We start from the raw sequence: 27,616 nt of genomic DNA on the forward strand, positions 1-27,616 counted from the left end.
GAAAAATTCAGGAAGATTGAAGCATGTGGAAGGAAGTTATGACTGTTATACCTTTTCACCACAAGGGGGCGATATTGGTGCAAAGACAGTCATTCAGTAGCGACCCACCATAAAAAAAATTCAGGAAGATTGGAGCATGTGGCAGGAAGTTATGACTGTTATAATGTTTCAGCACAAAGGGGCGATATCGGTGCAAAGGCAGTCATTCAGTAAGTGAAGTGAATTATATATATATTTTTTATATTTATATAGCACTTTTTCTCTAGTGACTCCAAGCGCTTTACATAGTGAAACCCAATATCTAAGTTACATTTAAACCAGTGTGGGTGGCACCGGGAGCAGGTGGGTAAAGTGTCTTGCCCAAGGACACAACGGCAGTGACTAGGATGGCAGAAGCGGGGATCGAACCTGGAACCCTCAAGTTGCTGGCACGGCCACTCTACCACTCGAGCTATACCGCCCCAGTAGCATCGCACCAAATGCACTACCCACCATAAAACATTTCAGGAAGATTGAAGTATTTGGAAGGATGTTATGCCTGTTATACCTTTTCACCACAAGGGGGCGATATTGGTGCAAAGGAAGTCATTTAGTAGCATCGCACCAAATGCACTACCCACCATAAAACATTTCAGGAAGATTGAAGCATGTGGAAGGATGTTATGCCTGTTTTATTTTTTCACCACAAGGGGGCGATATTGGTGCTAAGGTGGTCATGCAGTAGTGTACCACCAAATGCACTACCCACCATAAAACATTTCAGGAAGATTGAAGCATGTGGAAGGATGTTATGCCTGTTATACCTTTTCACCACAAGGGGGCGATATTGGTGCAAAGGCGGTCATTCAGTAGCATCGCACCGAATGCACTACCCACCATAAAACAGTTTCAGGAAGATTGGAACATGTGGAAGGAAGTTATGACTGTTATACCTTTTCACCACAAGGGGGCGATATTGGTGCAAAGCAGTTATTCAGTAGCGTCCCACCGAATGTGCACCGGGTAGTGCATTCGGTGCGATGCTACTGAACCCACCATAAAACAGTTTCAGGAAGATTGGAGCATGTGGAATGAAGTTATGACTGTTATACCTTTTCACCACAAGGCGGCGATATTGGTGCAAAGACAGTCATGCAGTAGCGTCCCACCGAATGCACAGACCCAACATAAAACATTTCTGGGAAATTTGGCGCATGTGGAAGGAAGTTATGACTGTTATACTTTTTCACCACAAGAGGTCAATATTGGTGCAAAGGCGGTCTTGCAGTAGCGTCCCACCTAACGCACCGACCCACCATAAGAAATTTCAGGAAGATCGGAGCATGTGGAAAGAAGTTATGACCGTTACCATTTTCCACCACAAGGGGGCAATATTGGTGCAAAAGCAGTTATTCAGTAGCGTCCCACCGAATGCAGTACCCACCATAAAGAATTTCAGGAAGATTGCCGCATGTGGAAGGAAGATATGACTAGTATACCTTTTCACCACAAGGGGGCGATATTGGTTTGGATATCAACATCTAGTCATGGTCAGACCCATGTCAGTCTGGAAGGAGATCCAATCACCTTAGGTGAAATATTGACAGTTTGATCAGTGATGGCGAGGAGCGGCTTTCGCTGCCAGGCTCCGCCCACCATGAATGGGTACAGATAGGTGCCCATCTGGCATCATCATCCTTTCTACCAAAAATGATCAAGATCTGAATCAGTGGAGTCAAGTTATTAACGTTTCGTGTCTAATCATCATATGAAAACTTTGGCGCCATGCCATGCCACGCCCACATCCTACGTGGTAGGCAAGATTCCTTCCATATGTATCATCGCCCATCTGTCTGGTATCTCTCATTTCAACAGCGGCTCACCCGGTTTTTGGCCTAAAAATGACCGACTTCCTGTTTTTGAGACTTTTACATGTGTTATGATAGACGTCTCCAGCTGTTTCCACGATGATACGGGAGGGGCACATTTTTACTTATTTCAAAAGGGGGCGCTGAAGAGCCACTTTTTAAATACCAAACAGTAAATTTTTAAAGGCGTCCAAATGTAAAGAGAAACGTCAACAAACATCAGTTTCAATGGGGCCCTTTGCTGTGCTCTGCATCCCCATTAATAATAATAATAATAATAATAATAATAATGGATTTACCTGGCAGGTTGTTGATGTAGCCTCCATCCATTAGAAGGTGTCCATCTTTGGGGTCACAGAGAGGAGGCAGGTACCCTGATAGTGACATGCTGGCACGTACGTATCGCCATAGAGAACCTGAAAGAGAAAACAGGTATTTTAACAGTGTCGGAGGCAGATATTTACATATATCCGAATTTAAGTGTTACTTCTTTTATTTCATAGTCATATTTGAAAACAGCTCGTGTTTTTCCATTTGTTCTCTTTCTGTTTGTCTGCAAGTAAACTGTGTGTGTTAACCTTGAAGCTTTGGAATGTAAGAAAGAGAGATAATGTGCATGTGTTTTGACTAGAGAGATTTAAGAGGGGAAAGGGTTTTTGTCGGGAGGACAGACCATCTTGGCGGCGCGATAGAATGTTCTATACTGGACTGGTCTAAATGTATATACAGGTAAAAGCCAGTAAATTAGAATATTTTGAAAAACTTGATTTATTTCAGTAATTGCATTCAAAAGGTGTAACTTGTACATTATATTTATTCATTGCACACAGACTGATGCATTCAAATGTTTATTTCATTTAATTTTGATGATTTGAAGTGGCAACAAATGAAAATCCAAAATTCCGTGTGTCACAAAATTAGAATATTACTTAAGGCTAATACAAAAAAGGGATTTTTAGAAATGTTGGCCAACTGAAAAGTATGAAAATGAAAAATATGAGCATGTACAATACTCAATACTTGGTTGGAGCTCCTTTTGCCTCAATTACTACGTTAATGCGGCGTGGCATGGAGTCGATGAGTTTCTGGCACTGCTCAGGTGTTATGAGAGCCCAGGTTGCTCTGATAGTGGCCTTCAACTCTTCTGCGTTTTTGGGTCTGGCATTCTGCGTCTTCCTTTTCACAATACCCCACAGATTTTCTATGGGGCTAAGGTCAGGGGAGTTGGCGGGCCAATTTAGAACAGAAATACCATGGTCCGTAAACCAGGCACGGGTAGATTTTGCGCTGTGTGCAGGCGCCAAGTCCTGTTGAAACTTGAAATCTCCATCTCCATAGAGCAGGTCAGCAGCAGGAAGCATGAAGTGCTCTAAAACTTGCTGGTAGACGGCTGCGTAGACCCTGGATCTCAGGAAACAGAGTGGACCGACACCAGCAGATGACATGGCACCCCAAACCATCACTGATGGTGGAAACTTTACACTAGACCTCAGGCAACGTGGATCCTGTGCCTCTCCTGTCTTCCTCCAGACTCTGGGACCTCGATTTCCAAAGGAAATGCAAAATTTGCATGGTTGGGTGATAGTTTGGGGTGCCATGTCATCTGCTGGTGTCGGTCCACTCTGTTTCCTGAGATCCAGGGTCAACGCAGCCGTCTACCAGCAAGTTTTAGAGCACTTCATGCTTCCTGCTGCTGACCTGCTCTATGGAGATGGAGATTTCAAGTTCCAACAGGACTTGGCGCCTGCACACAGCGCAAAATCTACCCGTGCCTGGTTTACGGACCATGGTATTTCTGTTCTAAATTGGCCCGCCAACTCCCCTGACCTTAGCCCCATAGAAAATCTGTGGGGTATTGTGAAAAGGAAGATGCAGAATGCCAGACCCAAAAACGCAGAAGAGTTGAAGGCCACTATCAGAGCAACCTGGGCTCTCATAACACCTGAGCAGTGCCAGAAACTCATCGACTCCATGCCACGCCGCATTAACGCAGTAATTGAGGCAAAAGGAGCTCCAACCAAGTATTGAGTATTGTACATGCTCATATTTTTCATTTTCATACTTTTCAGTTGGCCAACATTTCTAAAAATCCCTTTTTTGTATTAGCCTTAAGTAATATTCTAATTTTGTGACACACGGAATTTTGGATTTTCATTTGTTGCCACTTCAAATCATCAAAATTAAATGAAATAAACATTTGAATGCATCAGTCTGTGTGCAATGAATAAATATAATGTACAAGTTACACCTTTTGAATGCAATTACTGAAATAAATCAAGTTTTTCAAAATATTCTAATTTACTGGCTTTTACCTGTATATATATGCAAAGCGTTGCAAATATATTACAAAATACCTATTCTGTCTCTGGTGGTTTTTCAACTCAGCTTTAAGTGTCGTAAAGAGCTTGGGAGCGACTTGTGACTTGAATTCCCTGGGAGGAACAACTGGTCCAAAACGCAACAACAGTTACAATGATGTCGCCATATCGACAGCTATTATTCACACATATAACATTCTAAACCAAAAATCATCTATTTGTTCTTATTATTATTATGGGCCTGTTGCAATGCAGAGAAGAAATGGAAAAAGAAAAGTGACACCGGAAGACAAGTTAGCAGCAAAGCCCCGCAGGTGGGCTTTTCCTAACAAGATCAAAAGGCATTCGCCGCCCGCCCCTGCGTTCTGAATCATCACCGGAGCAAGCGGTCCCCGCCGATGCAGACACAGGCAGACCAACAACCAAAACCAACAACGGTTGAAAACAAATGACAGTGTCAAAGAGAGGTTGTGTCAGGTTCAAACACTGATGACATCTATTAAACAAGACAAGAGGCAAATAATTAAACAGAGACAGAATTCAATTTGGACTCATTATTGAGGAAAGTCGTCTGTACATTGTACCCTTGAACAGTATCTCAGCACGCTCTGCCAAAAGATTGCACGCCTCCTCCTTTTATTTTGGACCCTCCCCGACCACATGGCCACCGCTGTTTCCAAAGGACAAAGGTCGCAAAAAGTTCACAGAAAAGGTCGTAAACAATTCACAGAAAAGATCAGTTCAAAAGAGGTCCGTAAAATAGTTCAAAAAGAGTTCGTAAAATACTTCAAAAAGAGGTCCATAAAATACTTCAAAAAGAGTTCGTCTGGAAATTGGGCAGATCCTGCCATCTCTCCACTTTGAAGTCCTTGGGTTAGAACAATATCTTAGAACAAAGGTCGCAAAAAGTTCACAGAAAAGGTCGTAAACAATTCACAGAAAAGATCAGTTCAAAAAGAGGTCCAAAAAATAGTTCTAAAAGAGTTCGTAAAATACTTCAAAAAGAGGTCCATAAAATACTTCAAAAAGAGTTCGTCTGGAAATTGGGCAGATCCTGCCATCTCTCCGCTTTGAAGTCCTTGGGTTAGAACAATGTATTTCTGTTGATTACCATACATGAGAGAAAACAGAAACACCATCTTGCTTTCCCCCTACACAGTGGAGTTTTACGAGCCTTACTCTTGGTAGGTTTCAAAGACAGCTTTCGTCTTCTCACCAGACCCTCAATGTAATACAAAGTTTTTGTGATAATTTAGAAACAATTATTCTAACAGGTTGTGTCCATGTTTAAACAAGCATCACGTTCTCTCGATGAGCTTCAAGAGGTAGTCACCTGAAATGGTTTTCACTTCACAGGTGTGCTTGAAGCTCATCGAGAGAATGCCAAGAGTGAGCAATGCAGTAATCAGAGCAAAGGGTGGCTTTTTTGAAGAAACTACAATATAAAACTAGATGTCCGATAATATCGGACTGCCAATATTATCGGCCGATAAATGCTTTTAAAATGTAATATCGGAAATTATCGGTATCAGTTTCAAAATTATCGGTATCGGTTTCAAAAAGTAGGGAGAGGTACAGAGCGCCAATAAACCTTAAAAGGCACTGCCTTTACGTGCCGGCCCAGTCACATAATATCTACGGCTTTTCACACACACGTAAGTGAATGCAAAGCATACTTGGTCAACAGCCATACAGGTCACACTGAGGGTGGCCGTATAAATAACTTTAAAACTGATACAAATATGCGCCACACTGTGAACCCACACAAAACAAGAATGACAAACACTTTTCGGGTGAACATCCGCACCGTAACACAACATAAACACAACAGAACAAATACCCAGAACCCCTTGCAGCACTAACTCTTCTGGGACGCTACAATATACACCCCCCGCTAACCCTCCCACCTCAACCCCAGTCTTGGGGGCATGCCTTAAAGGTACTGCCTTTAACGTCCTCTACGAGCTGTCGTCACGTCTGCTTTTCATCCATTCTAACAACGTGCCGGCCCAGCCGCACAAGATATGTGCGGCTTCTGTACCCACACACACGTGAATGCAACGCATACTTGATCAACAGCGATACAGGTTACACTGAGGGTGGCCGTATAAACAACTTTAACAATGTTACAAATATACGCCACAATGTGAACCCACCCCAAACAAGAATGACAAACACATTTCAGGAGAACAATCGCACCGTAACACAACAGAACAAATACCCAGAACCCTTTGCAGCCCTAACGCTTCCGGGACGCTACAAAATACACCCCCCACACACACACACACACACACCTTGTAGCGTCCCGGAAGAGTTAGTGCTGCAAAGGGTTCTGGGTATTTGTTCTGTTATGTTACGGTGCAGATGTTCTCCCAAAATGTGTTTGTCATTCTTGTTTGGTGTGGGTTCACATTGTGGCGTATATTTCTAACAGTGTTAAAGTTGTTTTTACGGCCACCCTCAGTGTAACCTGTATCGCTGTTGATCAAGTATGCTTTGCATTCACTTGTATGTGCGTACAGAAGCCGCACATATTGTGTGACTGGGCCAGCACTCGTTGGACTGGATGAAAAGTGGACGTGACGATTTTCGGGAGGGGCACTGAAATTTGGGAGTCTCTCGGGATGGGTTGGTAAGTATGAGGATTAGCAGTGAATGTGGTTTTACCGCGGCACCGCCGATGTATATAATCGGCGGGCCAGCTCTAGTGTTAATTTGATATCGCTTCAAGGGCCAAGTGAAATTACATGGAGTTTGACACCCATGATATAGAACATGCTATACGTTTACCAAACAATCTGTCACTCCTAATCGGTAAATCCCATGAAATCTTATACGTCTAGTCTCTTACGTGAATGAGATAAATAATATTATTTGATATTTTACGCTAATGTGTTAATTTCACACATAAGTCGCTCCTGAGTATAAGTCGCACCCCCGGCCAAACTATGAAAAAAACTGCGACTTATAGACCGAAAAATACGGTATATATAGTGTAGGGATGTCCCGATCCAATATTTGGATCGGATCGGCTGCCGATATTTGCCAAAAATTGCGTATCGGCAAGGCATGGGAAAATGCCGATCCAGATCCAGTTTTAAAAAAAACTCCGGTCCGTGTTTTCCAACGCACCGATTTAAATACATTCCACTTTTCTGCTGCTCCGTAATTTCCGTTCCGCATTTTCCAACACACCTTCAACACATCCACCACAGGTCTGTGAATTCTCACGCAGTTGCTTTTAGCTGCTGGCATTACACGACAGGCTCTTCTCACTCTTTCCTGTGTCTCCCTCTCACAGACAGCAAGTGCACCTTCTTACACACGTCACATACTGTCACGTCATATGTCACATACTGTCACGTCATACGTCACATACTGTCACGTCATACGTCACATACTGTCACGTCATACGTCACATACTGTCACGTCATACGTCACATACGTATATGTCCTCCCCGAGCAGAGAGGTAGCAGCATGGCTAACGTTAGCTGTGATGCTAGCGCAGCCGTGCGAGCAACGCTCACTCTAAGGTGCTCGCCTGTGCAATTGCGCACTGTTTAAGCGTCCTCTGCGCATAGCAAATCTATGCCACGCACAAAATCAAATAAAAAAATAAGCGCATAACAATCTTCGACACACGGACACGACAGAGAAAACAGTTTTCGTCATCATTGTTCAAATATTGTGACGTCTGTCGAGACGCTTATCTCCATTCGGTGCCACACGCCCACACCATCAAAATGCCGAGGCAAAAACTTCCAGATCAACACCGTATGAAAAAATTAGTGATTTTTTTAGTTGTGATTTCCTTCTCTGCATGAAAGTTTAAAAGTAGCATGTATTAATGCAGTATGAAGAAGAATGTTTTAATGTAGACATGCAAGCCTTGAAAGAAAATGTTGAAAATCAAGACTACATTTCCTGCAAATGGGTGCATTTCTACCCTATATTTTAACTTTAGATTTATTCTCATATCAAACTCTTTTGGCTGTCTTTTTGACACTTACATCAGGCGCCCCCCTCCACACACTGGATTATAAATAATGTAAATAATTCAATGTGATTATCTTGTGTGATGACTGTATTATGATGATAGTATATATCTGATAGTATATATCTGTATCATGAATCAATTTAAGTGGACCCCGACTTAAACAAGTTGAAAAACTTATTGGGGTGTTACCATTTAGTGGTCAATTGTACAGAATATGTACTTCACTGTGCAACCTACTAAAAAAAGTCTCAATCAATCAAAACACATAGAATCATCATACTGCTGTGATTATATGCATCAAGTGTTCATTCAAGGCTAAGGCAAAATATCGAGATATATATCGTGTATCGCAATATGGCCTTAAAATATCGCAATATTAAAAAAAGGCCATATCGCCCAGCCCTAGTTCAATGATGCCATTTCTGTTTGTCATGTATAATTTTGTCTATTTTGTGTTTATCCTTGAATAAACAGGTCAGTTTCTTGTTACCAACCATTGTGTATTATTCAAACTCCCCTAATTCAAGCTGGCTAGTTGTTATCAAGAGTACTAAAACCCTTTTCAACATGATTCTGACAACTAAGTAGGCTAAATAACTTTAAACTTTAATACATGCTCGGATAGGCCAGTATCGGTATCGGATCGGAAATGCAAAAACAATATCGGTATTGGATCGGAAGTGCAAAAACCTGGATCGGGACACCCCTAGTTAGGACACCCCTGACCTAGACCTGTGTGTTCCACTCTTACAGAAGGGTTGTGTGCAAATCAAGGCCTCCCTTGGACAAACGTGATGCTCCAACAGACGCGCTGTCGTCTCTTAGAAAAACAAACAAACAAACAAACCACCTATCACCTACCGTCGGTGTGGACTCGCATTGCAGAGGCGCTGATGTCGGCCGTGATGTTGAAATATGGGATCCAGAGGTCCTGCGTGCATAAACAAGCGCACAAAAACAATTTTATCAAATGACAAGGAGTGAAAAACACCCATGACTCATCCGGTTTGTTTTGCCCCCTCGACTCACCTCAATCTGCTTGCTTTTGAAGACGTTGCTGATGCTGGAGTTGAAGGCGGCGCCAGAGAACATGGAGGTGACCGGGTATGTTAAGTCCAGAACCTTCTTAAACACCGAAGTCATTTCCTGTAGGCAGAGGGAGTGGACATGAAGGATGTCTTCCTCCTGGCAATCACCACTTTCATTTAAGGCCATGCAGGATCTTACAGATTGTTTATGGCAATTTTATTTCTCCCACCAGATGCACACCAGCGATTACTCTCGTTTTTTTTTACTATACTTTCACTACATGCATAAAGATGCCCTCTGCATGAAAAAAAAACAGTCTGTCTTGTTTTTTTATGTAGTCCAATCCTTCCTCGCAGAGGATGAGAGATTCTAGTAAAATGTCTGCACCAAAGACAGAGACGGTGCGTTCAGGACACAATTTAAGATGCACTCGCAAAGCCAAAGAAGCAGATATATATGTCTCTCTTTACAAACACTTGATTCAGCCATTTTCTGCTTATTGAAGTGATTGAGGAGGCCACCACAAGTTTTTGATTGTGATGAGAACTGACTTTTTTTGGCCTATAGTTCAGCGGCGCCTCCTCCAAGAGCGCGCACACACATGCGTTTCACCTTTGCCGATAATGTAAGTGGATTTGACTTTTTAAAATATTTATTATTGTAGCAAAATTGTATTGGAAATTTTCTAATCAAGTAGTCAAACAAAAAATTGTCTTTCTTAGATTGTATTTGGAAAGCTCGAGCAGTTCAAAAAGCCCAGGTCACACTCGTAGCAAGTACTGGATGACAATGGGGCCCTGTTAACTGGAAGTGTTACTTTCAGGACAAGGTCACACAGTCCCCTCACCTCCCAGGGGGTGAACAAGGGGATGGGTCAAATGCAGAGGACACATTTCACCACAGCTAGTGTGTGTGTGACAATCATTGGTACTTTAACTTTAACTTAACTTAGTTAGGGAGGGGAAGAGAGCATATGACACAACAAGTAGTCTGGGAAGCACCGTCCGTTAGACAATGGGGCCCTGTTAAACGGAGGTGTTACTTTCAGGACAAGGTCACAGATTATGCTTCCTACACAGTAATATTGCAGTTTGTAGTAGACATGCAAATGTGCATAAATGTTTTCCATCACAATATTTTTGTTTTAAAGTTAGGGCTTTTTGTGATTTCTGATCACTTGTGAGGGCACCAGAGGGACTTTTGTGTGTGTGCCCATGTTGGCAAAGCAGCACATACAGGCCAGTTTAGCTTGTCTTTGTTGTTGTTTTGGCTTGTTAATAAAGAGACAGTTGATCCTTGTTGACCTACTCAGTGGACTAGTGGTTAGAGTGTCCGCCCTGAGATCGGTAGGTTGTGAGTTCAAACCCCGGCCGAGTCATACCAAAGACTATAAAAATGGGACCCATTACCTCCCTGCTTGGCACTCAGCATCAAAGGTTGGAATTGGGGGTTAAATCACCAAAAATGATTCCCGGGCGCGGCACTGCTGCTGCCCACTGCTCCCCTCACCTCCCAGATGGTGAACAAGGGGATGGGTCAAATGCAGAGGACAAATTTCACCACACCTAGTGTGTGTGTGACAATCATTGGTACTTTAACTTTAACTCAACTTAGTTAGGGAGGGGAAGAGAGCATATGACACAACAAGTAGTCTGGGAAGCACCGTCCGTTAGACAATGGGGCCCTGTTAACCGGAGGTGTTACTTTCAGGACAAGGTCACAGATTATGCTTTCTACACAGTAATATAATAGACATGCAAATGTGCATAAATGTTTTCCATCACAATATTTTTGTTTTAAAGTTAGGGATTTTTGTGATTTCTGATCACTTGTGAGGGCACCAGAGGGACTTTTGTCTTGTGTGCCCATGTTGGCAAAGCAGCATATACAGGCCAGTTCAGTGTCCTGAGCATGACGTTAAAGTGCATCCGGCAGTGGAGGCTCCCCTAAGGGGTCTTATGGCACTAGGAGGTTAACCCCTTTACGACTGTTACCCCAGGTGGCCCTTGGCAAAGGCCTAGTACCTGACTGCCCCCTAGCCAGGGATACGGTGAAGACCTCAACGGCGGAGCAGGCGGAAGACGGTAGATTTAAGAACTACCACAACGGCTGCGACGGCGGAAGAAGGCTGCAGCAGAAAAGGGTCCCCAGTCGTCTTGGACTCCATGCCAAGGATGTCATGTCAAGGATCGTGTGGGGACTGTCTGTGCACCAGTCTCCCCACGTTAAACTAAGTCACGCACAGGCATCCTCCATAAAGGGATACCCCCCTACCAGGAGGATCGTCATACTCGTTCGAGTGACCGCCGATGATGACAGGACAGTTCAGCTTGTCTTTGTTGTTGTTTTGGCTTGTTAATAAAGAGACAGTTGATCCTTGTTATGTTTGTTTGACATACAGTACTTTATACGGTCTTCAAAGTGTACAAACTTTACTACAATATGGACTTTTGTCGAGGCTGGAACCAATTATTCATATTTACATTGTTTCTTATGGAGAAACTTGTTTCACTATACAAACTTTTCGATTTATGGTAAAACGTTTGATGTACCGGTATATATTTTTCTTCTTTGTGGGAAGAAAGGTGGAGGATGGAAGCAAGGTTGGTTGCACAAACAAATATGTTACATAATAATGTTGTTCTGGCTACTTAGGAGCCATATTATTTTTATTTATGTTTCACTTCTTCATTTGGAAAATTTTAAGTGCACCACATCCGGTTTATGTGAAGTCACGCAAATTCACAGTATTGACTGAACTTTTGCATATCTTAGCTGCTCAGACAGCAATGTGTTGATACCGGTTTAGACTTAGATAAACTTTATTGATCCACAAGGGAAATTGTTCCACACAGTAGCTCAGTTACAAAGGATGGAAAGGATAATGCAGGTATAAAGTAGACTAAAAATGTACCACAGTAGCAATATAAAATATAACTGTGGAGGGGGGCGTGGCCTGCGGGCCTGCCGCGGAGCGGTGTGTGTAAGGACCGGCCTCGAAGTCAGCGGCAGGTGAGTAGATTGCCCAGCTGGGGCTTGTTATCTAATCACCTGTCGCCCTTATTAGCAGCAGCCGGGACGAGAGACGTTGTTGGAGTTGGAGCCAGAGAGAGACACACGCCCTGAGACGAACACATATTGCTGGAAAGCAAGCCACCCCCGGGTGTTTATGAAAAATAAAAGACTTGATTCAAACTGTATACTGTGCTCCCGAAGATCTGTCGGCCAGGAGAACCCACCACAAGAGGGAAACCTCCACAATAACATATGTAATATTTACAAATTATACAAACCCCGTTTCCATATGAGTTGGGAAATTGTGTTAGATGTAAATGTAAACGGAATACAATGATTTGCAAATCCTTTTCAACCCATATTCAGTTGAATATGCTACAAAGACAACATATTTGATGTTCAAACTCATAAACTTTATTTTTTTTTTTTGCAAATAATCATTAACTTTAAAATTTGATGCCAGCAACACGTGACAAAGAAGTTGGGAAAGGTGGCAATAAATACTGAGAAAGTTGAGGAATGCTCATCAAACACTTATTTGGAACATCCCACAGGTGTGCAGGCTAATTGGGAACAGGTGGGTGCCATGATTGGGTATAAGAACAGCTTACCAAAAAATGCTCAGTCTTTCACAAGAAAGGATGGGGCGAGGCACACCCTTTTGTCCACAACTGCGTGAGCAAATAGTCAAACAGTTTAAGAACAACGTTTCTCAAAGTGCAATTGCAAGAAATTTAGGGATTTCACCATCTACGGTCCATAATATCATCAAAAGGTTCAGAGAATCTGGAGAAATCACTCCACGTAAGCGGCACGGCCGGAAACCAACATTGAGTGACCGTGACCTTCGATCCCTCAGACGGCACTGTATCAAAAAACCGACATCAATCTCTAAAGGATATCACCACATGGGCTCAGGAACACTTCAGAAAACTCCTGTCACTAAATACAGTTGGTCGCTACATCTGTAAGTGCAAGTTACAGCTCTACTATGCAAAGCGAAAGCCATTTATCAACAACACCCAGAAACGCAGCCGGCTTCTCTGGGCCCGAGATCATCTAAGATGGACTCATGCAAAGTGGAAAAGTGTTCTGTGGTCTGACGAGTCCACATTTCAAATTGTTTTTGGAAATATTCGACATCGTGTCATCCGGACCAAAGGGGAAGTGAACCATCCAGACTGTTATCGACGCAAAATGGAAAAGCCAGCATCTGTGATGGTATGGGGGTGCATTAGTGCCCAAGGCATGGGTAACTTACACATCTGTGTATGTTGGATCCACTATGGACTGGACTCTCACAATATTATGTCAGACCCACTCGACATCCATTGCATTCGGTCTCCCCTAGAGGGGACACATATGCGGTCCTCTCCAAGGTTTCTCATAGTCATTCACATCGACGTCCCACTGGGGTGAGTTTTTCCTTGCCCTTATGTGGGCTCTGTACCGAAGATGTCGTTGTGGCTTGTGCAGCCCTTTGAGACACTTGTGATTTAGGGCTATATAAATAAACATTGATTGATTGATTGATCTGTAAAGGCACCATTAATGCTGAAAGGTACATACAGGTTTTGGAACAACATATGCTGCCATCTAAGCGCCGTCTTTTTCATGGACGCCCCTGCTTATTTCAGCAAGACAGTGCCAAGCCACATTCAGCACGTGTTACAACAGCGTGGCTTCGTAAAAAAAAAAAGAGTGCGGGTACTTTCCTGGCCCGCCTGCAGTCCAGACCTGTCTCCCATCGAAAATGTGTGGCGCATTATGAAGCGTAAAATACGACAGCGGACTGTTGAACGACTGAAGCTCGACATAAAACAAGAATGGGAAATAATTCCACTTTAAAAGCTTCAACAATTAGTTTCCTCAGTTCCCAATCGTTTATTGAGCGTTGTTAAAAGAAAAGGTGATGTAACACAGTGGTGAACATGCCCTTTCCCAACTACTTTGGCACGTGTTGCAGCCATGAAATTCTAAGTTCCTTATTATTTGCAAAAAAATAAATAAAGTTTATGAGTTTGAACATCAAATCTCTTGTCTTTGTAGCATATTCAATTGAAAATGGGTTGAAAAGGATTTGCAAATCATTGTATTCCGTTTATATTTACATCTAACACAATTTCCCAACTCATATGGAAACGGGGTTTGTATATACAGTATATAATATATACTGATATTATATTATATTTGTATATAAAATATATAATGTATAACAAATTCCAATTACCATGTACAATATTACAGTATATGTAACAGCTGCAGAAAAAAAAAAAAAGGTCAGCATAAAATAGAAAGTAGATCCAGTAGAAAATATACATTATAAACTCAAATTAGACTGAGGAACTTCTTTTCAGGCTTGCATCCCAAGTAAATGAGCATCGTCACCGGTCCGTGAGTGCAATCAATCAAGTTTCTACGATCATTTTAATTTTAAACGGTTGATCAGAATACAGTTTATCGATACATCCCTAGACCTTATAAAGTAAGACGCACAGGTTATCGCCATGTTGATTTTCAGGAGTGAAATAGCTCGGTTGGTAGAGCGGCCGTGCCAGCAACTTGAAGGTTCCAGGTTCGATCCTTGCTTCCGCCATCCTAGTCACTGCCGTTGTGTCCTTGGGCAAGACACTTTACCCAACTGCTCCCAGTGCCACCCACACTGGTTTAAATGTAACTTAGATATTGGGTTTCACTATGTAAAGCGCTTTGAGTCACTTGAGAAAAAGCGCTATATAAATGTAATTCACTTCACTTCTCATTTCAGGGGGATTTCTTTTGTTTTTTTTCATGAAATGTTCTAATTCAGGACACTTAATTAGCCTTTAGAATGTGTCACAGGCAGTAAAAAATGCTCTAAAACCTTTTAAAGGGGAACATTATCACCAGACCTATGTAAGCGTCAATATATATCTTGATGTTGCAGAAAAAAGACCATATATTTTTTTAACCGATTTCCGAACTCTAAATGGGTGAATTTTGGCAAATTAAACGCCTTTCTAATATTCGCTCTCGGAGCGATGACGTCACATCGGGAAGCAATCCGCCATTTTCTCAAACACCGAGTCAAATCAGCTCTGTTATTTTCCGTTTTTTCAACTGTTTTCTGTACCTTGGAGACATCATGCCTCGTCGGTGTGTTGTCGGAGGGTGTAACAACACCAACAGGGACGGATTCAAGTTGCACCAGTGGCCCAAAGATGCGAAAGTGGCAAGAAATTGGACGTTTGTTCCGCACACTTTACCGACAAAAGCTATGCTACGACAGAGATGGCAAGAATGTGTGGATATCCTGCGACACTCAAAGCAGATGCATTTCCAATTGGACTGGACAGATCAGCTTTCAGGAAAAGATAGCGGATGAGGGTATGTCTACAGAATATATTCATTGATGAAACTGGGCTGTCTGCACTCTCAAAGTGCATGTTGTTGCCAAATGTATTTCATATGCTATAAACCTAGTTCATAGTTGTTAGTTTCCTTTAATGCCAAACAAACACATACCAATCGTTGGTTAGAAGGCGATCGCCGAATTCGTCCTCGCTTTCTCCCGTGTCGCTGGCTGTCGTGTCGTTTTCGTCGGTTTCGCTTGCATACGGTTCAAACAGATATGGCTCAATAGCTTCAGTTTCTTCTTCAATTTGGTTTTCGCTACCTGCCTCCACACTACAACCATCCGTTTCAATACATGCGTAATCTGTTGAATCGCTTAAGCCGCTGAAATCCGAGTCTGAATCCGAGCTAATGTCGCTATATCTTGCTGTTTTTTCCGCCATGTTTGTTTGTGTTGGCATCACTATGTGACGTCACAGGAAAATGGACGGGTGTATATAACGATGGTTAAAATCAGGCACTTTGAAGCTTTTTTTAGGGATATTGCGTGATGGGTAAAATTTTGAAAAAAACTTCGAAAAATAAAATAAGCCACTGGGAACTGATTTTTAATGGTTTTAACCCTTCTCAAATTGTGATAATGTTCCCCTTTAAGAATAGAACTTCAAATGCCAAAGTACTGGATGGTACTATAAACAGCAGTGAAAGTGGCGAGGGAACAAATAGCGTACATTGCAGGAACAAAGATGTATGGTAAATGATTATTTTCACACGCCATGTTGAAAACACACCTCCCTCGTGGGATTATCACATGACGTAAGGCGCAAACAAAACTCACCATGGCCCATTCTCGTGCCCTCACCCTCATGCGGCTGTGGCTGCGCTCCTCGGCGTAGAGCGCCCCCAGCAGGGAGCCGATGGACGTGCCTCCGATGAGGTCGACCGGGATGCCGGCTTCGCAGAGGGCTCGCACGATGCCCACCTGGGAACAACCTCTTCATCAGAGGAGAACACATGGAAAGAAGATAAATAGTTCATCTGTCATTATTACAAGCTATCGATTAGTTTGTTTGATTTAAACGAGTGATCGTATTAAAAACATTCTAAAATAAATGTTTCTACTTGCCATTATCTTTATTACTTGAGATGTCCGATAATATCGGACTGCCGATATTTTCGGCCGATAAATGCTTTAAAATGTAATATCGGAAATGATCGGCATCGGTTTCAAAAAGTAAAATGTATGACTTTTTTACGGAGTGGTACACGGACGTAGGGAGAAGTACAGAGCGCCAAAAAACCTTAAAAGGCACTGCCTTTGCGTGCCGGCCCAATCACATATCTACGGCTTTTCACACACACAAGTGAATGCAAGGCATACTTGGTCAACAGCCATACAGGTCACACGGAGGGTGGCCGTATAAACAACTTTAACACTGTTACAAATATGTGCCACACTGTGAACCCACACCAAACAGGAATGACAAACACATTTCGGGAGAATATCCGCACCGTAACACAACACAAATACAACAGAACAAAGACCCGGCGGGGCATCACAACAAAATTAGGCATAATGTGTTAATTCCACAACTGTATATATCGGTATCGGTTGATATTGGTAATTAAGAGTTGGACAATATCGGATATCGGCAAAAAAGCCATTATCGGACATCTCTAATTATTATTATTTTATCGACTCAAAATGTGTTACTGTGACAAGTCATTCACCATTCACTCCTTGATGGTAGTAAGCCAACACTGACAGAAACATGGTCTCTCTGACCGCTACCAAATATTCACACACCAAACATGCATACACCAAATATTCACACACCAAACATGCATATACCAAACATGCATGCACCAACCATGCATACACCCAACATGCATTACACCCAACATGCATACACCCAACATGCATACACCAACCATGCATACACCCAACCATGCATACACCCAACCATGCATACACCCAACCATGCATACACCAACCATGCATACACCCAACCATGCATACACCCAACCATGCATACACCAACCATGCATACACCCAACATGCATACACCCAACATGCATACACCCAACATGCATACACCAACCATGCATACACCAACCATGCATACACCCAACATGCATACACCCAACATGCATACACCCATTATGCATACACCCAACATGCATACACCCAACATGCATACACCCAACATGCATACACCAAACATGCATACACCCAACATGCATACACCCAACATGCATACACCAACCATGCATACACCCAACATGCATACACCCAACATGCATACACCCAACATGCATACACCCAACATGCATACACCAACCATGCATACACCAACCATGCATACACTAAACATTCATACACCCAACATGCATACACCAAACATGCATACACCAACCATGCATACACCCAACATGCATACACCCATTATGCATACACCCAACATGCATACACCCAACATGCATACACCCAACATGCATACACCCAACTTGCATACACCAACCATGCATACACCCAACATGCATACACCCAACATGCATACACCCAACATGCATACACCCAACATGCATACACCCAACATGCATACACCCAACATGCATACACCAACCATGCATACACTAAACATTCATACACCCAACATGCATACACCAAACATGCATACACCAACCATGCATACACCAACCATGCATACACCCAACATGCATACACCAACCATGCATACACCAACCATGCATACACCAACCATGCATACACCAACCATGCATACACCAACCATGCATACACCCAACCATGCATACACCAAACCATGCATACACCAACCATGCATACACCAACCATGCATACACCCAACCATGCATACACCAACCATGCATACACCCTACCATGCATACACCCAACATGCATACACCAAACATGCATGCACCAACCATGCTTGCACCAACCATGCATACACCAACCATGCATACACCAACCATGCATACACCCTACCATGCATACACCCTACCATGCATACACCAAACATGCATACACCCAACATGCATGCACCAACCATGCATGCACCAAACATGCATGCACCAAACATGCATACACCCAACATGCATACACCCAACATGCATTACACCCAACATGCATACACCAACCATGCATACACCAACCATGCATACACCCAACATGCATACACCAACCATGCATACACCAACCATGCATACACCAACCATGCATACACCAACCATGCATACACCCAACATGCATACACCCAACATGCATACACCCAACATGCATACACCCAACATGCATACACCCAACATGCATACACCAACCATGCATACACCAACCATGCATACACCAAACATGCATACACCAAACATGCATACACCAAACATGCATACACCAAACGTTCATAATCATACGCCAAACATTCCTACATATAGACTAGGAGCAAGGTGGGTGAAGTGCCTTGCCCAAGGACACAACTGCAGTGACTAGGACGGCGCAGGCTGGATTCGTCCCAGCAACCCTCAACAGCAACTTTAGTGGCCAAACATGCAGAAAGGGTGAGCGCTACCTGGCCCCGCCTCCACCCAGGACGAGGGCGATGGCGTTCCCAGTGAGGACTCGTGCCAGCCTGGAGAAGTCCGAGTGTCGATCTGCTGGCTTTTCAAAGACGCGCTGGTACAACTCCAACTGGGCAGACACAAGGCAGACAGACGGTCAAGAGGACGTGACCACGGTCAAAGACCCGAGTGCTTCCACACGCACCAGCTTGGGCAGGCTCCTCTTGGAGAAGACCCTGCGAGGGCAGGCCAGATGCAGGTGTCTGGAGATCCAGCTGCGCATGTTGAGCCAGTCCACGGTGCCCTTGGGCCGGGGGCCGTCTTCTTTGTGCAGCAGCACCAGTTGCTTCTGGGCGCGCACCGCACTTCCTTCCAGCATGCGCTCCAGCTGCAGGGGAGAGCACCACAGCACAGAATAACTACTCCTTAATTACACTCAGATTTAGTATCTGACCTTTTTTAATCATCGCATTCTTTGTCGCTACTTTGAAGGGGAACTAAACTTTTTGTTTGAATTCTGCCTAACATTCACAATTATTATAAAACATATTACCTATTGTTATGAAAGTGTCTGTTACTACATTATATATATATATACTTGCAGTGTGTATATTGTACATATTACATATTGTTATGAAAGTGTCTGCTACTACATTATATATATATACGTGCAGTGTGTATATTGTACATATTACATATCGTTATGAAGGTGTCTGTTACTACATTATATATATACTTGCAGTGTGTATATTGTACATATTACATACTGTTATGAAGGTGTCTGTTACTACATTATATGTATACTTGCAGTGTGTATATTGTACATATTACATATTGCTATGAAGGTGTCTGTTACTACATTATATATATACTTGCAGTATGTATATTGTACATATTGTTATGAAGGTGTCTGTTACTACATTATATATATACTTATTGGTATGTTCATAGTAGCACGATTTGTGTATTATTCTAATGACCCTTTTTTGAAGTTTAATTCTTGCCCAAGGACACAACTGCAGTGACAAAAAAAGTGTTTGATGAGCATTCCTAAACTTTCTCAGTCTTTTTTGCCACCTGTGCCAGCTTTTTTGAAACATGTCGCAAGCATCAAATTCCGAATGAGCTAATATTTGCAAAAAATAAATAAAGTTTTCCAGTTCGAACATTAAATATCTTGTCTTTGCAGTCTATTCAATTGAATATAAGTTGAAAAGGATTTGCAAATTATTTAGTTTTTATTTACCATTTACACAACGTGACAACTTCACTGGTTTTGGGTTTTGTGCATGCTTCAGCTTAGATTTCACCACAACACCGTGTAGAAGACAAGCAGGGTTCACACGTCTCTCAAGTGGTCTTGTAGTGCAACGTAGTGACGCGTGTGGAATAATGATTGTTTGCAATTAAAAGCACTGCAGAGAAGAAAACAGGTGCTGCCTGTAATTGCATGTGTCAGGTTGTGTGTGTGCGTATGCTCCAAAAGATCAAACCCTGAGCAAATATTGATCACTCCTAAAAAGGTGGACCCGTTCCTCCATTCCAGTTTGCCCACTGCGCCCGCGGAGAAAGCAATTACTCCTCCATCTGCCAGGCGTGCACTTCCTGCCCGCGTCCTTTATAGCACCCTTACAAGTACCCGCTGTCAAACATGGACCCTTTCACAACGTTTCTATCGTCGTTTTTCCACAGCATCAGCAAACGTCTGCCGTACTTTGCCAAATCCAAAACGAGGACCCAGTACAGTGGGTCTGGAGTAGTTTTTAAAGCGTGTGAAGTCCAAATGATGCAGTATTACCTGCTCACATACATCAGGGGTGTTGAAGTGGTTTTCATTGAGGGTCACATGACCATCAGAGTAACATTTAATAATATATATAATAATACAAATGTAGGATTTACTTCATGATATTGTTACAAAATTAGTCTGGGGAGGCGTGGCCCGCAGACCAACAGCTAGGCAGGGCACGCCGGGATCGACGCCGTAATAAGTATCAGGTGCGTGGATCGCCCACCTGGGCACAATTATATAATCTCCTCCAAGTGTGTAAAAGCGCGGCAGCCGAGAACGACGGGGCAGCAGAGGGAGTTGGAGAGCCAGCAGCACATGCAGCGCGCAAGAGACAGAGAGCAAGAGGCAGACGAAGACGCGGCCGACTGAAAAGCGGACCGAAGAGCGAGCAGTGGAGGAGGAATGAGCTGAAAAGCGACCCGACCTGCGACTGAGTATTATTTGAAAAAATAAACGAAGTCAAAGCTGCTTGCAGTCATGTCAGTCCTTGGTGGTCCATGGAACCCCGACAGTGAAAGACTGTCGCAACTAGCTATGCATGTGATTATTGTGCCTTTCTTAGAGATGTCCGATAATGGCTTTTTTGCCGATATCCGATATTCCGATATTGTCCAACTCTTAATTACCGATTCCGATATCAAGCGATACCGATACCTACTCAGTGGCCTAGTGGTTAGAGTGTCCGTCCTGAGATCGGTAGGTTGGGAGTTCAAATCCCGGCCGAGTCATACCAAAGACTATAAAAAAATGGGACCCATTACCTCCCTGCTTGGCACTCAGCATCAAGGGTTGGAATTGGGGGTTAAATCACCAAAATGATTCCCGGGCGCAGCCACCGCTGCTGCCCACTGCTCCCCTCACCTCCCAGGGGGTGATCAAGGGTGATGGGTCAAATGCAGAGAATAATTTCGCCACACCTAGTGTGTGTGTGACAATCATTGGTACTTTAACTTTAACTTTATATACAGTCGTGGAATGAACACATTATTATGCCTAATTTTGTTGTGATGCCCCGCTGGATGCATTAAACCAGGGGTGCTCATTACGTCGATCGCGATCTACCGGTCGATCTCGGAGGGTGTGTCAGTCGATCACCAGCAAGGCATTAAAAAAATAGTCCTAAAAACGAGCGATCATAAATCTTCACTATGACGTCACTTTCGTCACTTGATTGACATTCACGGCACCCGAGGGTCTTCTGAGATGACGCTGGCTGCTGCCAGCTCATTAAAATTACCGACTGGAAGGCGAGAAACACTTTATTTCAACAGACTCTGGCGCCGTACCTGTCGTCAAAACTCCAAAGACCGACTGCACATAAGAGTCTCAGAAAGCTGGCGTGCACAAGCTAGCAAGCTACAGAGTTTGCCGACAATGTATTTCTTGTAAAGTGTATACAAAGGAGTACGGAAGCTGGACAAATAAGATGCCAAAAACCAACCACTTTCATGTGGTATTGGACAGAAAGGAGGACTTTTTTTCTCCTCCATTCGAAAATGCGGACGTTATCAGCACCACTGCATAATCAATGCAAGTCATCAGAATCAGGTAATACACCAACTTATATTCTTGTCTTCATGAAAGAAAGGAATCTATATGTGTTAAACATGCTTGAATTATCTTTAAACACCTTTAACTTGTTAACAATATTAACTATATGTGTTAAACATGCTTGTATTATCTTTAACCACCTTTAAGTTGTTAACAATATTAACTATATGTGTTAAACATGCTTGTGTTATCTTTAACCACCTTTAAGTTGTTAACAATATTAACTATTTGTGTTAAACATGCTTGTATTATTTGTAACCACCTTTAACAATATTAACTATATGTGTTAAACATGCTTGCATTATCTTTAAACACCTTTAACTTGTTAACAATATTAACTATATGTATTAAACATACTTGTATTATCATTAAACACCTTTAATGTATTAACAATATTAACTATATGTGTTAAACATGCTTGCATTATCATTAAACACCTTTAACTTGTTAACAAAAACATATATTTCATAAATAAGTAAATATAAATTATATATATGAATGAGGTAGATCCCCACGACTTGATCAATGGAAAAGTAGCTCGCCTGCAGAAAAGTGTTAGCACCCCTGCATTAAACAATGTAACAAGGTTTTCCAAAATAAATCAACTCAAGTTATGGAAAAAAAAATGCCAACATGGCACTGCCATATTTATTATTGAAGTCACAAAGTGCTTTTTTTTTTTTTAACATGCCTCAAAACAGCAGCTTGGAATTTGGGACATGCTCTCCCTGAGAGAGCATGAGGAGGTTGAGGTGGGCGGGGTTGGGGGGGGCGGGGTATTTTGTAGCGTCCCGGAAGAGTTAGTGCTGCAAGGGGTTCTGGGTATTTGTTCTGTTGTGTTACGGTGCGGATGTTCTCCCGAAATGTGTTTGTCATTCTTGTTTGGTGTGGGTTCACAGTGTGGCGCATATTTGTAACCGTGTTAAAGTTGTTCATACGGCCCCCCTCAGTGTGACCTGTATGGCTGTTGACCAAGTATGCCTTGCATTCACTTGTGTGTGTGTGAAAAGCCGTAGATATTCTGTGATTGGGCCGGCACGCAAAGGCAGTGCCTTTAAGGCACGCCCCCAATATTGTTGTCTGGGTGGAAATCGGGAGAATGGTTGCCCCGGGAGATTTTCGGAAGGGGCACTGAAATTCGGGAGTCTACCGGGAAAATGGGGAGGGTTGGCAAGTATGACTGGGAGATGCAACTGCTCTGTACTTCTCCCTACATCCGTGTACCACTCCGTACAGCGGCGTTTTAAAAAGTCATACATTTTACTTTTTGAAACCGATACCGATAATTTCCGATATTACATTTTTAAAGCATTTATCGGACTGCCGATATTATCGCACATCTCTAGCCTTTTTTTACATACACTGTAAGAAAAATATGCACATTTTGCAATAAATGAAATGGCAAAATTTTACCTTAAAATCTACAGTAGTTCTTTTTACAGTGTCAAACTGTAAATGGGAAAAACTAACACTGTTTTGCTGTGCTGACAGTTATGTTTTTTTAACCCTAAAATCTAAGAATGCTCTTTTCACAGCGTAAAAAAACATTTTTACGGTAAAATTCTGGTGACTACGCAGCCAGTTTTTGCTTTTTTAAAACGTAAAATCGACAATTATTTTTTACTGTGTATTAGTGAAGTGAATTATATTTATATAGCACTTTTTCTCTAGTGACTCAAAGCACTTTACATAGTGAAACCCAATATCTAAGTTACATTTAAAGCAGTGTGGGTGGCACTGGGAGCAGGTGGGTAAAGTGGCTTGCCCAAGGACACAATGGCAGTGACTAGGATGGCGGAAGCGGGGATCGAACCTGGAACCCTCAAGTTGCTGGCACGGCCGCTCTACCAACCAAGCTATACCGCCCCACTGTAAATAGATAAAGCAGTACAACTGTTTTTATAGTTAAATTCTGGCGATTGAGCGATCTTTGTTATTTTTTTATCGTAAAATCCACAGTTCTTTTTACACCGACTGACTGTAAATGGAAAAAAACTGTCTTTTACAGTAAAATTCTGGTGAGTGTGCTGACAGTTATTGTTTTTTATTTAAACCGTAAAATTTATGATTGCTCTTTTTACAGTGTATAACTGGAAAAAAAACAACTGTTTTTTACGGTAACATTCTGGTGATTAAGCGGCCAGTTTTTGTTTTTTTTAAACCGTAAAACCTACAATTATATTTTTACAGTGTGTTACTGTAAATAGAAGAAGCAGGACCACTATTTTGATGGTAAAATTCTGGCGACTGAGCTGACAGGTGTTTTTTAAAACCGTAAAATCTAGGATTGCTCTTTTTTCAGTGTATAACAGGAAATGGAAAAATACTGTTTTTTACGGTAACATTCTGGTGATTAAGCGGCCAGTTTTGTTTTGTTTTTAACCGTAAAACCTACAATTATAATATTACAGTGTGTTACTGTAAATCGAAAAAAACAGTAACAATGTTTTTTCTGATAAAATTCTGGTAACTCAGCTGCCAGTTTGTTTTTTCGACCGTAAAATTTAAGTTTTTTTTACTGTGTATTACTGTTAATAGAAAAAGCAGTACCACTGTTTTTATAGTTAAATTCTGGCGATTGAGCTGCCCATATTTGTTCTTTTTTTAATCGTAAAATCCACAGTTGTTTTTGCACTAGACATTAACAATGTCTTTTACAGTAAAATTCTGGTAAATGTGCTGACAGTTATTGTTTTTTTTAAACCGTAAAATCTATGATTGCTCTTTTTACAGTGTATAACTGTAAATGGAAAAAAACACTGTTTTTTACGGTAACATTCTGGTGATTAAGCGTCCAGTTTTAGGGTTTTTTTAACCGTAAAAATCTACAAATTATATCTTTACAGTGTGTTACTGTAAATAGAAAAAAAAACGTACCAATGTTTTATACAATAAAATTGACAGGTTTTTTTTGTTTTTTTATCGTAAATTCTACATGCTTTTATATTTTACAATATATTTTTATAATTTTACGAAATATTACTGTAAATGGAAAAAAAACAATGTCTTTTACGGTAAAATTCTGGTGAGTGTGCTGAAAGTTATTGTTTTTTCTTTAAAACCGTAAAATCTAGGATTGCTCTTTTTACAGTGTATAACAGTAAATGTAAAAAAAAACAGTAACACTGTTTTTTACAGTAACATTTTGGTGATTAAGCGGCCAGTTTTTGTTGTTTTTTAAACCGTAAAACCTACAATTATATTATTACAGTGTGTTACTGTAAATAGAAAAAAACAGTACCAATGTTTTTTCTGATAAAATTCTGGTAACTCAGCTGCCAGTTTGTTTTTTCGACCGTAAAATTTACGATAGTTTTTTTTTTTACTGTGTATTACTGTAAATAGAAAAACCAGTACCACTGTTGTTATGGTCAAATTCTGGCGACTGAGCTGCCCATTTTTATTCTTTTTTAAATTGTAAAATCCACAGTCGTTTTTGCACTGACTCACCGTAAATGGAAAAAGACATTAACTATGTCTTTTACAGTAAAATTCTGATAAATGTGCTGACAGTTACTGTTTTTTTTAAACCGTAAAATCTATGATTGCTCTTATGTTTTTTTACGGTAACATTCTGGTGATTAAGCGGCCAGTTTTAGGGTTTTTTGTTACTGTAAAACGGAAAAAAAAAAAACAGTACCAATGTTTTATACAATAAAATTGACTTTTTTCTTTTTTTTTTATCGGAAATTCTACATGCTTTTATATTTTACAATATATTTTTAGAATTTTACAATATATTACTGTAAATGGAAAAAAAATAAAAGGTCCCACTGTTTTTTTTTACTGTACAATCATTAACATAATAAAATATTTGTTGCATTATTAGATAACATAAAATTGATGTATTAATTAATTAATCAACATAATATTTCCAGGCCAATTAAAATTATGTGGCGGCCATAAATTCACTAACCGCCCTCCTTACTGCTTCAGTCGCACGCAGGGTTCTCACAGGAACGAGGCCCTACCTCTCCAACAGCGGGGTCCTGCTCGCCCAGGCCCACGATGATGATGCAGTCGGCCTGGCGGATGCAGCGCTGCGTCCAGGGGGTCAGCGTGTAGTCCGTCTGGTACAGAACGATGCGATGGATGTCCTCCTGCTGGCCCAACCAGCTGGACAGACGGTACTCGTGAACGCTGCGAGGGAAGAAGACGACAGGCTGTGTCGGTCCTGCGGGCCACGGCGTGTCCGCGTGCTGCCGTACCTGTCGAGCGCTGCAGCTCCCAGGCGCTGCTTGATGGTGTCGCTCGTCAAGAGAAGAGTGGGACCTGGAAGTGACAGCCTTCAAAATTAACAAGGAACTGCTTTTTGTTTAGAATTCTGTCTATCGTTCACAATCCTTAATAAAGACAAAAACTTTTTTTTATGCATTCTAAGTCGTAAAATACAGCAAGTAAGGGGTGGCTAACAATGCAGACATTATTGCGCCCATAAAGCCCTCTAAAAAACATCCAAAAAAGCGCCAACAATACTCCATTTATGTGTCGTGACCTGAATAGTAATCAAGTATTAGAGCTAAAGCCGAGGAACTACTTTTAGCGGCGCCGTGATCACAAAGAGCTAACTAGCTTATGCTGCTATATTAACATATCGAGCTGCTGCATGGCCTCTGTGTTGATGAGAGTTAATGCTAGATGATAAATCATGCCTTTCACCTGGATAGTAGAAGGTTGTGGACATAAACCCACAAGCTGGTCAACTTTGACATCCAACTTAGACCCGGAGATGGCAAGAAAGACACGAAAAGACGCTAATTTTTTTTAACCCTTTACCTCTTAAGGCCCAAGTTGTTTGTTTACATGCTTCTTTTTTTTCTTTTTTTTTTGCTATTTGGGCTTATTGGACCCTAATTAGAATAAAAACTAAGAATTATCTTTTGATATGATGTACTTAGTCCATAAGTACACAAACGTGTACTTCATGCTAATTCTTATTTTTACACTTTTTCCCCCCAAATTTCATTGTATGTTATATTCTTCTGACACCACCAGATGGCAGTATAAGTGTCCACATAAGCGGCCATAAGACCCCAAATCAGTAGTGTACACAATTTTGGAAATAAGAGCTAAAAGGTGCTGTCCACGCATGTGGCCACTAAGCCTTTAGAGGTTTTTAAGAGGATGATGATGAATTGTTGATGTAAAGGGGGAGATATA

General features: G+C 41.7%; 1 protein-coding gene across 4 annotated transcripts in view; it reads right to left on the minus strand.

The window, feature by feature from the left end:
• pnpla7a (patatin-like phospholipase domain containing 7a) overlaps nucleotides 1-27,616 on the minus strand; it is a 112,148-nt gene that overhangs the window by 38,272 nt on the left and 46,260 nt on the right. For all 4 annotated transcript variants that reach the window (XM_061966461.1, XM_061966464.1, XM_061966463.1 and 1 more), the window contains exons 23-30: nucleotides 26,665-26,728; nucleotides 26,428-26,596; nucleotides 19,319-19,501; nucleotides 19,125-19,243; nucleotides 16,379-16,535; nucleotides 9,193-9,309; nucleotides 9,025-9,094; nucleotides 2,147-2,263 (exon numbers count right to left, since the gene is read on the minus strand). In XM_061966461.1, the coding sequence (XP_061822445.1) occupies nucleotides 2,147-2,263; nucleotides 9,025-9,094; nucleotides 9,193-9,309; nucleotides 16,379-16,535; nucleotides 19,125-19,243; nucleotides 19,319-19,501; nucleotides 26,428-26,596; nucleotides 26,665-26,728 (996 nt within the window). The remainder of the gene's footprint in view (nucleotides 1-2,146; nucleotides 2,264-9,024; nucleotides 9,095-9,192; nucleotides 9,310-16,378; nucleotides 16,536-19,124; nucleotides 19,244-19,318; nucleotides 19,502-26,427; nucleotides 26,597-26,664; nucleotides 26,729-27,616) is intronic.

This window comes from Nerophis lumbriciformis, linkage group LG11, assembly GCF_033978685.3.
Source record: "Nerophis lumbriciformis linkage group LG11, RoL_Nlum_v2.1, whole genome shotgun sequence".
Taxonomy (NCBI): Eukaryota; Metazoa; Chordata; class Actinopteri; order Syngnathiformes; family Syngnathidae; genus Nerophis; species Nerophis lumbriciformis.